The following is a 12,187-nucleotide window of genomic DNA, read 5'->3' as shown; positions in this document are numbered from 1 at the left end:
TAGATCACCAGTTTTGACACAAACAAAAATGGTAATAATATATAATGATATAAGTGAATAAAAATAAGCAAAACTGTTATCTGTGAGTATAACCAATTAAACCATAGCACATACATGAACAATCAACCATAAAGAAAGGGCTAAACCGTTGCCATGCGAATGGGCATTGGTTACCAAAAAATGAGGTGTCGGTGAAACCATTGCCAATGCGATCGGGCTCCGGCCACTACGACGGTCGTATGATCATACTATAATGAGATTATGTTGGACCTCTCCGAATGCGATTCAAGTAAGCAAGTAAGCAAATAGCAAGTAACATGCAATCCTTCAATTGATACACAACACAAAGATCACAGTTTGCGTTTGAGAAATAATAAGATAAATAATATGATAAATGGTACGCAAGTGTCCCCAAAACATTTGAAAACAAGTAAAATAGGGGAGTGATTACTCACCTGATCGGCTGAACGAAAAACAAGTGATGATGTGAGAGAGATGAACCCTTCGGGATACACCGTCAAGGATTCCTAGTTAAATAATATTAATATGAATTAACTTATAATGAGCCAACATGTATAATGAATTAAAGTTTCGATATGATTTGAGTTATGGTTGGGATTGAGAAATTATTGATTGAACGATGGATTCTATTGTTATTATTATTGTGAAAACAATATCATTGATTTATCATTTAATTATAATAGTCATTACTTTTATACTTTATAAACCATCTTTATACTAAACGTAACATATAATCAGATATATAAATAATTAGTTTAAATAAATAAATATGAGTTGAGCTATACAATATCAATAATCGTTTAAATATATAAAAATATATTTTGGAATTTTTTAACGAAAATCTAATTATTTAAATAAAGCTAATACATTTAACATGATTATTATATATTTTGTTTAAAAAGAGTAAGATAATAATAATAATAATAATAATAATAATAATAATAATAAGGCATATTATAATATATATATATATATATATATATTATATATATATATATATAAGAGATATATGCAAAGACGATTAACAACGAGAAACGTCAATAGTAATGTTTGGGTTTTAATAAAGTTTACTGTTATAATTAAAATATAATTATAGGGCATATATATATATATATATATATATATATATATATATATACACGTAAACGAGAGATTTTAACGAGATTTTGACAAAAGACATAACTTAATAATGTCGGTTTTCATAAAGTATTATTTATTTATAGCTAATTAACAAAACAGCTCAAAATAAATAAATAAATAAATAAGAAAAATAAAAAGAGCGATAACAACCCTGGTGGTCAGATTCGAACCTGCGACCACCAGGTTCTATAACACACACACAACACCAACTGTCCTAACATGCCAATTGCAAAAAAAAAAAAAAACATAAACAGATAGTTATAAACAAGGACGAACAAAACCCCCAAATCTATAAACCCTAGATCTGTAATTGATCGATATGCTCGAGGTTTGTTCAATTATGTTAGGGTTCCTGATTATAGATTAAAAGCGAACATGTTGCAATACTTAATTGCCTGATTAGAGACCTAATCGATGATGAACGGCGAGAGGAAGACGGCGACCAAGATACGACGGGTTATATATATGCAGCAAGTGATAATCAAATTACTCTCAATACTACTGATCGCCGACATGATTAGATGTTGTATGCGCGTTTAATTGTATTATTATAACGTGTAAATTGCAAATCAAGGATATGTATATGACGGGTTCGTTAATAATATCTATCTATATCAATTTGTTCGTATTTCCTTAATTACATTGTCGGTGTGAGAGGAAATAGCCGTATAAACAATCTAGGAGAATAAATTTCCAATTTGAAACGAAGATTATGGTGCAAGAAAATAAACGGGTCAAGATTAATCCAAAACGGGTTCGGGCTTGGACTAGAGAGTAAGGAAATGGGTTTGGGTGTAAGTATAATAATATAATAATTTCAGATTTTGCATTTAAACCCCTTGACTTTTTGGATGGAAACATAGCAAGCTAAAACTTATGTTTAAGGTGTAAATTGTATAAAATTGAAAATTCTTTAGATAACTAATTAAGTATAATAAATAAAATAATAAATGATTATTAATTCAAACGAAATGTTTTGTTGATAAAAAAATTTCCCGTAAACGAAAACGGATCGGATAATGGATATTATATGATAATTTGAAACCCGAGTTGTTACATCGGGAAGTGGTTCCACCTGAACTGGCCATGGTGGATGGTCTCCTCGCACAGCTGCGATCTCCATTTGTTTCTCCTCCTCTTCCAGCAACCTGTCTGTTTCCACCTGTAACATGTCAAACAAAAAACACGTCTCCGTTGTGCAATCCGTGATGACGACAGAGTCGTATGACGGGATGCACTCGTCAATGACATTAGCGATAAAGCACTCGTCATCGACCGAGAATTATCTCCACGTGTGAAAACATTAATCCTCAACTTAAGGTTACCAAATGCCATGTAAACAGTACAATTTCTACAATTAATGTTGGCATTTGCGGTGGTAAAAAATGATCTACTGAGGATAACCGTAGGTTGTTTGGTCCTTTCACCCAAAACATAATCGAGGACCAAAAATTCAACTAGAAAATAAAAATCTCCCACCTTAACGATAACATCAGTCAGTATTCCTCGGAAAAGTTTCGGTGTCTGGTCAGCCAAGACAACCGTGGTGGCAGCTGCCAGAAGCGGGCCAAAGTCATACTGATCGTATAGACTTCCCGAGAGAATACTAATGCTAGCTCCAAGATCTAAGAGTGTCCGAGTCATTTTAAAATCACCCACTTGAATGGGTATAATGGGCGTTCCCGGATCTTGTAGCTTGGGTGGAAGAGCACCTGAAAGAATTGCACTCACATTATCAATAAAATCAAGACAGAATTACAAATTTTGTCCTTTAAAAAAAGCCAAATTACGGTTCGTGTCCTTTTTTTAGTTTCCTTGCAGGCGGTGTCCTTTAAACATTTTTTTCCTACACGTTACGTCCTTTACGCTAACTGGGTTAAAAAAACTCAGTTAAGTATGACATGTGCCAGAGATGTGATGGGCATAATTGTAATTTTAATGTATCTTTAAATTTAAAAAAAAAGAAAATATATATAATACCTTCCCCTCCTTTCTCTCTTCTTTTTCTCTAAGCCACCACCATCACCATAAACTCCAGCCACCATAAACTCCGGCCACCGCAAACGATCCCTATCACCCGAACCCGACCCATCCTTTTCCAAAACCCGTATCCCTATCACCCGAACCCGACCCATGCTTTTCCAAAACCCTCCACTGACCACCATCGCCTGTTATCGTCTCCACCCGACCCCTACCATCGCCTATTACATTCACCTAACCCGATTTTCCGGCGAGCCCACTTAACCTAACAAATCTGAGATCCGGGTTAACCTAACAGATCTGGTTATATTAGCCCACTTAACCTAACTCCAGCCACCATAAATTCCGGCAGGAGTTATGATTAGCCCGATTTTCCGGTAAGATGCTATGATTAGCCCGATTTTCCGGTAAGATGTTGTGATTATCCCACTTAACCTAACAGATGTGGTTATATCTGATCATGTTAACGGTGGTGGTGGTTGTTTCCGGCGAGATTCGGGAAGATCTCGAACCACCAATGATTTTCCGGCGAGATTTGGGCAGATCTCAGTGGAGGGTTTTGGAAAAGGATGGGTCGGGTTCGGGTGATAGGGATACGGGTTTTGGAAAAGGATGGGTTTGGTTCGGGTGATAGGGATCGTTTGCGGTGGCCGGAATTTATGGTGGCCGGAATTTATGGTGATGGTGGTGGCTTAAAGAGAAAGAAGAGAGAAAGGAGGGGAAGGTATTATATATATTTTCTTTTTTTTTTTTAATTTAAAGATACATTAAAATTACAATTATGCCCATCACATGTCTGGCACATGTCATACTTAACTGAGTTTTTCTAACCCAGTTAGCGTAAAGGACGTAACGTGTAGGATAAAAAATGTTTGAAGGACACCACTGCAAGGAAACTAAAAAAAGGACACGAACCGTAATTTGGCATTTTTTAAAGGACAAAATTTGTAATTCATCTGTTTAGGAATCTTATGACTCCTTTTCTGTGTGCGCAACTCTTTCAAATACTTAGCATAGGCGGGAATTTGTTTTATGGCATCTAAAAGGGGTATGTTATTTTTAACCTGTTTAAACGTTTCTCACATTTTTTCTTGTTGCGGGCCCCTTTTTGATGCCATCTTCGCCTTAGATGGTGCCAACAACGCATCGGGATAGGGGACGGCTTTCACCTTCTCCTTGTCCTTAGGGTTGTTGGTGTCATCTCTCGAAACCGGTATGTTATTATTAGTTTCACTTTTCTTAGGTTCAGTTACTTTAACCGGTTCCGGGTCGTCATCACTGACGAGATTTCATCAATCTCTTCCACCACCCCATAAACCAATGGTGGTGGAACCCCAACCTTATTATCATACTTTTTACCACTACGTAAAATACTTACCTGATTAACGTGCTTTTTCGAACTGGAGCAGTAGTGGTTCGGGTTGACCGTGGTGTCGCTCGAGAGTTGGACCACATTCTTCTGTAACTTTGCCACATCTGCAGCGAGCTGACCAATCTACTTCAACGTCGTCTCTGAAGATTTATCTCGTAACTCGAACTGTTGTTTCGTTTCAGCCTTATGATCAGTCAGTACTTTCAACAACGCATCCAAATTTGAGTGCACTGACTCATCCGAATTTCCCGAGGACCCTTTCTGCTAGTCCTGATTAGCCGAAGAATTTCCACCCCGGTTACCGTCTCTGTTATACCCCTGATTCTGATTATTCAAACCCTGCTGCTGCTGATAACCGCCTTAGCGGTAATTACCCTGCGACCTGTTCTGGCTCGTTCCCTGAAAGTTCGAGTTTAACTGTGTAGATGCGTTCCCGTAGCGAAAGTTCGGGTGATTCCTCAGGCCCGGGTGATAGGTGTTTGAATTGAACCCTTGGCCCTTGGAATCCCCGCAAGCATAATTAACCTCTTCAGTATCATCCTCCTCCTCATCATAAAACTCGGGGCAATTTTCTGCCTTATGCCCGAGTTCACCACAATCTTGACAAACCGGAATTTAACTCCAACTTTCCCGACTTCCTTCTTCTTACCCTTTCTTAACCCCGCCAGTTCATGTTCTAACTCAACTATTCTTCCAGACTCACTCGTGACTGACTTAACTGACCAGGAGGAAGTACCACGTCTTCGCCTTTCAGCTGCTGCTTCTACCTTGGAATCTTCACACATAATTGACAGATTTTAGTGCTAATCACACAAGCAATGATTTGAATATAAAATTAATCAAACAAACGAGTAACAAGTTTCAATCAATTAACAAAAGCGAATCACACCCGAAAATTCAAGTAAGCAATCTACAGTGATCTCATGCAACCTAACAGATTAATTATTAAAGGTTAACTACAGACTGATCAATCAGACAAAACCTTAGACATCGACAATCGCTTTACACATGACACTGGTTATCAAACAGTCCCTGCCAGTGTGACTCAGTTAAGGGAAATTATATATTTTATCGTATTCAATCTAATCAAACAGTCATATGATCAATTATTATAGCAACCGGTAACGAATCGTTCAGATCAACATAAACCTAAACCGATTGAACACACAGGAATACCAAACATCAATAATCATATATCAACCATAAATAATTATACAAAAGTGTTCTTAGTCACATGAGAAAACTGAAAGAGTTACAAACTATACATTCCTGGGTGAGATTCTAGAAGATTAGCCAAGCCTCGACATCACTGAATCGTCAATAATGATGATATGGATCATGTATATGGTCTTGGTAACTTCTGGAAGGATGGAATCACTGCCTCCAAGCTCTGAAAATCACCTCTATTGATAAAAAAACGAAGATAGGGTCGTTCATGATGAAAAATATGTTTAAAACCCTAACTGCCCGTCTGCACACCCCATCGCGATACGCGATGGGGTCTTCACTGGTCCATCGCGTATCGCGATGAACCAGAAGTCAACTTCATTAATCTCCCATCGCGATACGCGATGGGTTTTCAAGCAAGCCCATCGCGTATCGCGATGGGTCTTGTTACCAACAAACTTTGTTAATCTTGCTCGCTTCGGGTGCTGGACGTCCCGGGTCTTCAATACATGCATCAACAGGTCCAAATTAAGTACTTTAACTCCTGTGACCTGAAATACAATAATACACGTATGAAGTATTGAAGTTCCTACAATAAACAATTAAACTAAGAAATAAACGAACTAAAACATATACAAATTGACCAACCATCATCAACTTGTAAATGGATTAGATATTTCGTTACGTACAAAGTGATGTCTTGTTCATATTATTCTATCACTAATTCGATCCATGGTTTGTGGTATGTTTTATCACTTCCAGAGTGTATCCTATACTCATGAGCTTTCTTCATCATTGTCTTGCGTATCTTTCCATCGTCTTGCTAACATCCATTTGATAGTTCTATATCTTTGGATGATATAGAAAGTTTATAATCTATACTATATAATAAACAAAACTTTCTTATTGCCACATGTCATCACCATATTAATTCTTACAAAATTTTCCCTCCTCTCTCTCATATTAAATAATTTATCTTTATTATAAATAATTTTGTATTTTAAATTTTCCTTCCTCTCTCTCATATTAAAAACATTTTTTTTTCTTTTTAATCATTCAAACTCCTAAAAGACAAATTAGCTATTGAAGTATTCTCGATGTTTATGTTACTTCAAACGACTGATTTTTTAACTGGTTGAAGTATCAAACATGGTTCAAGTCAAAACAATTTATTATTAGAATGGGTTTCGATCCGCGGGTTGGTTTAAAAAAGTAGCTATTTACAACATTTTTTTAATTTGCTATTTAATCAACCCATCATTTATATTAAGTTCATCATCTTAAAAATCCAAAATATATTAACACTATACTACATGTTTTGGTTTTTCATGCAGTAAAGACAACTTCTTACATTTGGAATACAAATGTTAAACGTTAACACACTGTTAATCAGACGATGAATTGACTTTGTATATCCTTATATTCTTCATATGGTATCTATCAGACATAAAATGATATGTTACAAGAAATTATTAGTTTCTTGACTTTTTAAATGACCTCAAAATATAAGGTTGTTAAGTCAGAGGTTAGTTCTAAAAGCTGATGTTGAATTGATGCTGATTAAAATATTAACTAGAAAATTGGTCAATTCAATAAAATTAAGCTACATGTGAAAATACATTATGATAACCGTGCTATAGATGCCGAAATCATATCCGGAAATAATATTGGAACTCACAATTTTATTTATTTATTTATTTATTTATTTAAATCCTACACCTTTAGATAAAAGTACTAATTTTAAAGAATGAAATTTTCACTTAATTTTTATTTGGAATGAAGATTAACAAAAGCGAAGGTCAATCATTGTTGATTGTTGGTTTGTTTTTTAGACAATTTGTTTTAACTGATGACCAATTATTTGTTGCATTATCTAGAGTTAAAATCAGAAACAATGTGAAACTACTAAGTTTTGAAGAAACAAGTAAATTTACAAATAAAACTACACATATTGTGTATCAAGAAATATTTAGAGATTTATAAATTTTCTATTTCTATATTGTATAGTGTGTAATTTATTATACCATATAATAAATCTTTATATATGTTCAACATATTTTTTTGTATGTCACATTATGTTATTGTTTAAATAAACTTATTTATTTTAAGCCGTGTGCTACACGGGTAGCTAACCTAGTTTAGAATATTATAAGTATTTGTAAATCGCTAAACACAGTGGCCAATTGTGTTTAATTATTTACCTTACCTTCAGTATTCTAAATATTTACTAATGTTAACTAGTTATTTCTCAGATTCAATCTATTGAATCTTTTTTGCAGAAATCTTCATGACATCCTATCCTTCATGCTTTTGATAGTTTCTTTCTATCCATCATCCTTTCGATGCTTTCTTAATTTCTATCTTCTTTAAGGATTGATATTGTTATGTCTAATTTAATCAATTCTTTTCTTTATATTCACTTTTTCTATTTATGATAGATGTTGTTCTCAAAATTTCTAAACTTGAATAAATAATAGCATTCTTGTGTACAGACACGATCTATATGCTAATATTTTCTTTATATATATTACAGACTTAAACACTCATTCATTGTTACAAAATCCCTTGTTTATAAAGAGTTTGTACGCGGGTTACAAGAGTTAACTAGACTAATAGTTATTTACAAGGGTTAACGTTCCTTTGACCTACTCTTATCTTTGTTTGATTGTTTTGATATTTCTTCATGCATTCGTTGTGAGCGTTCCAACACTCTTCTTTTCATCTTTGCTCTTACTTGTTTTATTTTCTGAACATTCATTCTTGAAATGTCTCTTTTCTCCACATGTGTAGCATCTAGCCGCTTTCCTTCTATAGTCATTTTCTGAATGACCTTTTCTCTTACATAAAGTACACATGACTAATGGATTGTTTTTAGAAATATTGATTTTCTTCCAACATTTTCCTTGATGCATTTTTCCATAGTTTTCACAGATGGGTCTTGTGAATTTAGGCGGTCCTTTTTCTTTCTTGCTTTTCTTCACTTCTTTTGTTTTATTACTCTCTTTTTCCTTCGGTTTTATTACATATTTGGCTATTATCATAGCTTCGGAGGTTGTTTGTGGTACATTATTACTACCCTTTTTGTCTCTTTTGGTAGCCCAGATATGTATTTCATCATTTTGTCGTACTCCAATTTATCTAATTTTGGAGTTACTTGACAATATTCCAAAAATTTAGCATTGTATTCTTTGAGATTGTTATCAACAACCTTCTGGTCCCATGGCAGGATTTTATCTTGTTTTATTTTGTTAATTAGGTAAAATTTCTGTAAAATAAGATCTTTAAATTTTTCCCAACTTAAATTGTACAGTACTTTATTCCCTTAACTTGAACTAATATACTCCACCACTCTAAAGCTTTATCTTTGAACATGTGTGAAGAAGACCAAATGGCTTGTTCGCTTGTGCAAGCAATATTGCTCAAGATTGACTCTTGTTCCTTTTGTCATTTCAAGGTAGATACGGTATCTTCATTTCCAAGGAACTTCTTAGGATTATTAGTTTTGTAACTCTTAAAAAAACATTTTCCGATTGAAGTTTAGGTTTCTTCTTATTCCTTAATTCGTTCTCATGACTAAATTGGTTACAGCTTTCCTTTGAAGAATTAGGCTCGCTTTGAGTTCTTTTTCTTGATTCTTATTGTCTAGGGTCGTTAAGAATTTTATTATCGGAGCCACAACTTCATTAATTATCTCCCGAACTTTGTTTCTAAATTGGTCATTCATGTTTCTCTCACTTCTAACTTCTAACTTCTTCGAAGGAGTTTCTTTTTATATTTCTTTCTTATGAAGCACTACAATAATCCATGGATATGTTTAATACTCAAGGGAATCAAAGCCTATCTTGTATTGTGCAAGATTTTCTATTACGAATTGATCTTTAGAAAATCCTATTGCTACCAATTGGATGAATCAATTGTTTTTATTCTTTATAATTCCTTTTACTTATTCATCATGAATGTGGTTCTTCATATATTTATTTAATGCTCCTCTTACTTCTGTGGAAAAGTTACTTTTTATATTTTCTTCTTTCTATAATAATTCATAGATATATTTAGTTATTTATGAAAATCAAAACATATCTTGTACTACGCAAGATTTTCTACTATGAAATGGTTTATTGCTACCAATTGGACGAATGTATCATCTTATTTCATAATTATAATCCATGTTCACTCATTCATCATGTATGAGGATCTTTATTTCTTTATATCTACTAATTGATTTATTTTACTTGATCATGTTTCAAGTATTTCTTCTTTGTTTTGTTTGCTATTTTTCAAACATTTTTCCTTTGTTTTTTTTGGCTTGATTTAACTCTTTTTTTATTCATATAGTAAATTTTAGGGTTAAGCTAAATTTGTATTTTCTTCTTCCTTTTCTAACCGAAGTTGCTTTGTTCTTTTAGTCGGACTATAGTCGACTATTTCCATATTATAGCTTAAAAAATGTTCCTTTCTTATCCGTACTTGTTATATCTTATCCTTATCTCTTTATATATATATATGTGTATATATATATATATATATATATATATATATATCTTTTAAATTTTAAGTATTTAAACCTTACTAAACTTATAAAATCTTGTAATAAAAATTTATATCTATCATTTGATCAAAGCCCAGGTATAAGGTGTCGACACGTGTCACCTTGTCAGACCTCGTCATCACGATACTTGATGATGTTTGGTCTATGGTTGTTGCGTATCGCAATTAGGCCTGGTGACAGATTTTTTTTTTTCATTTTTGATTTTTAATTTTAAAACTTTACATTTTTGGTCCTTTATCTTTTGAACCCGGTATTTTTGACCCGATACTTTCGTGATGTTACAATATTATATTGAAACTGTATGGATCAATAACTTACTTGTTAGTCTTAAATGTAGCATCAAAAGATATAATATCCCCAAATGCAAGATAATTACTCTTTGAAATCTCATCAACCCAAAGCACTCGAATTAACTCACGATCATCATTGACATCATATTCAAAAGAATAATCAGATGAAAATGTTCTCTTCGCACACAATCTCTGAACAATCATCTCAGCATCATACTTTCTAATATAACAATTCAAACCTTATTTAAAATTCTTACAATCATCTTTAGTTGCACCTACTTTTTCAAAAGCATCGTACTGTGTTCTCATAAGGTTAAACGCTTTAACAGGTCCCAGGTTCATATTAGACAGCTCATAAATAGTTTCCTCTTGGACATGTGTTAACTTCCTCGCATAACGAACAAACTGCATATCAGAATCTGCTACCATTCTATGATTATGGCTTTCAACAAAATCATGTACTTCAAAAATTACACCATCAACAGATTTTAACTGAACATGTGCTCTACAACCAAATCTAATTGTCGGCCTCTTCCTCCTTTTATAATATGGATTGCTTGATTCATATCACCTTTTGAATCACACATTTTGGCTGGCTTGTGACCTTCTTTACAACATGTAAAATACTTGGTATTTAGTACACCATCATGCAGGTAAGATCCACCTTTGCGAACCCCAAATCGAGCTTTTTTGGCATATTCACTATAAAAATCAAATGCTTGATCAATTGACAAAAACATCATTCCTTTAACAGGTCTGTAAGAAGAAGCAGCTTCATGCATGATATTAACTCCTTGACCTTCAACCAAAACACTTGAATCATCTACACAAACATCAAATCAAACGTGTTAACACCAAAAAAAATATAATAAAGTAATCCAAAGATGCTCATATCATAAAAATACATAAACCACACGCTCATATTATAGAATCAACCATTTTAACAATCCTAATAGTAACACGCTCATAACACGTTCATATTCTATAACATTATAATCAGTCATATTAACACGCTCATGATACGCTCATAGTATAAACACCAAAAATAAACCATGTTAAAACACTCCTTGTATGAACACGCTCGTAACACTCTCGCTAACTAAACTAATCAATTATCATGTGATTCTCATAGAAACTAACATACAGGTTACTGCCACGACTATAAACACAGTATACATCTACTGTTGATTAGTTAAAACAGAGAAAAAACTTACATTCAATATCGTCTTCCATTTCAAAACCCTAAATCACAAAATCGATTGAAAAACTGGTACGTGTACTCAAGATAGCTCAATTGATAGTTTTCGGTACAAAAATTGTTTTGTAAATAAGAAATTGATTTGGATTAAGCTAAAAATCAGGATCGTAACCGTTTATACGCAAAATACCAAATTTAGATTACAAATCAAAAAGAAAATCGTACCCTTCTCGCTTAAAATACACAGGATCTTCTCAACCGCTCGCAACTGAATTGAATGTGTAGATCGACGCTACCAGACGTCGCGTACGGTTTTGTACGATAGGTATTTGCATATTCCATCTTCTCTACTAATTAAAATCACCTTAGTCGTACTTATACACACGATATACTAAAAAAGAACTAATTGTTGAGTGCTGGAGTCACGATAAATTTATTTCTTAATTTTCAGCAAATACATTTTTAATTTT

At 33.5% G+C, this 12,187-nt stretch overlaps 1 protein-coding gene across 1 annotated transcript; it reads right to left on the bottom strand.

Moving 5' to 3' along the window:
* Positions 1-10,543: 10,543 nt before the first annotated feature.
* Positions 10,544-11,752, bottom strand: LOC143563981 (protein FAR1-RELATED SEQUENCE 11-like). Its single transcript, XM_077051386.1, has 4 exons — positions 11,734-11,752; positions 11,091-11,342; positions 10,818-10,980; positions 10,544-10,739 (listed from the first exon to the last, which is right to left on the bottom strand). Exons 1-4 carry the CDS (start codon positions 11,750-11,752, stop codon positions 10,544-10,546), a joined length of 630 nt encoding a protein of 209 aa, XP_076907501.1.
* Between the last annotated feature and the right edge of the window lie 435 nt (positions 11,753-12,187).

This window comes from Bidens hawaiensis, unplaced genomic scaffold (genome assembly GCF_021521415.1).
Source record: "Bidens hawaiensis isolate Kalapana, Puna unplaced genomic scaffold, B.hawaiensis_p1.1 tig00021677_1, whole genome shotgun sequence".
Taxonomy (NCBI): Eukaryota; Viridiplantae; Streptophyta; class Magnoliopsida; order Asterales; family Asteraceae; genus Bidens; species Bidens hawaiensis.
The sequence above is the reverse complement of the archived record's forward strand: the minus strand, read 5'-3'. Positions and strand labels throughout refer to the sequence as shown.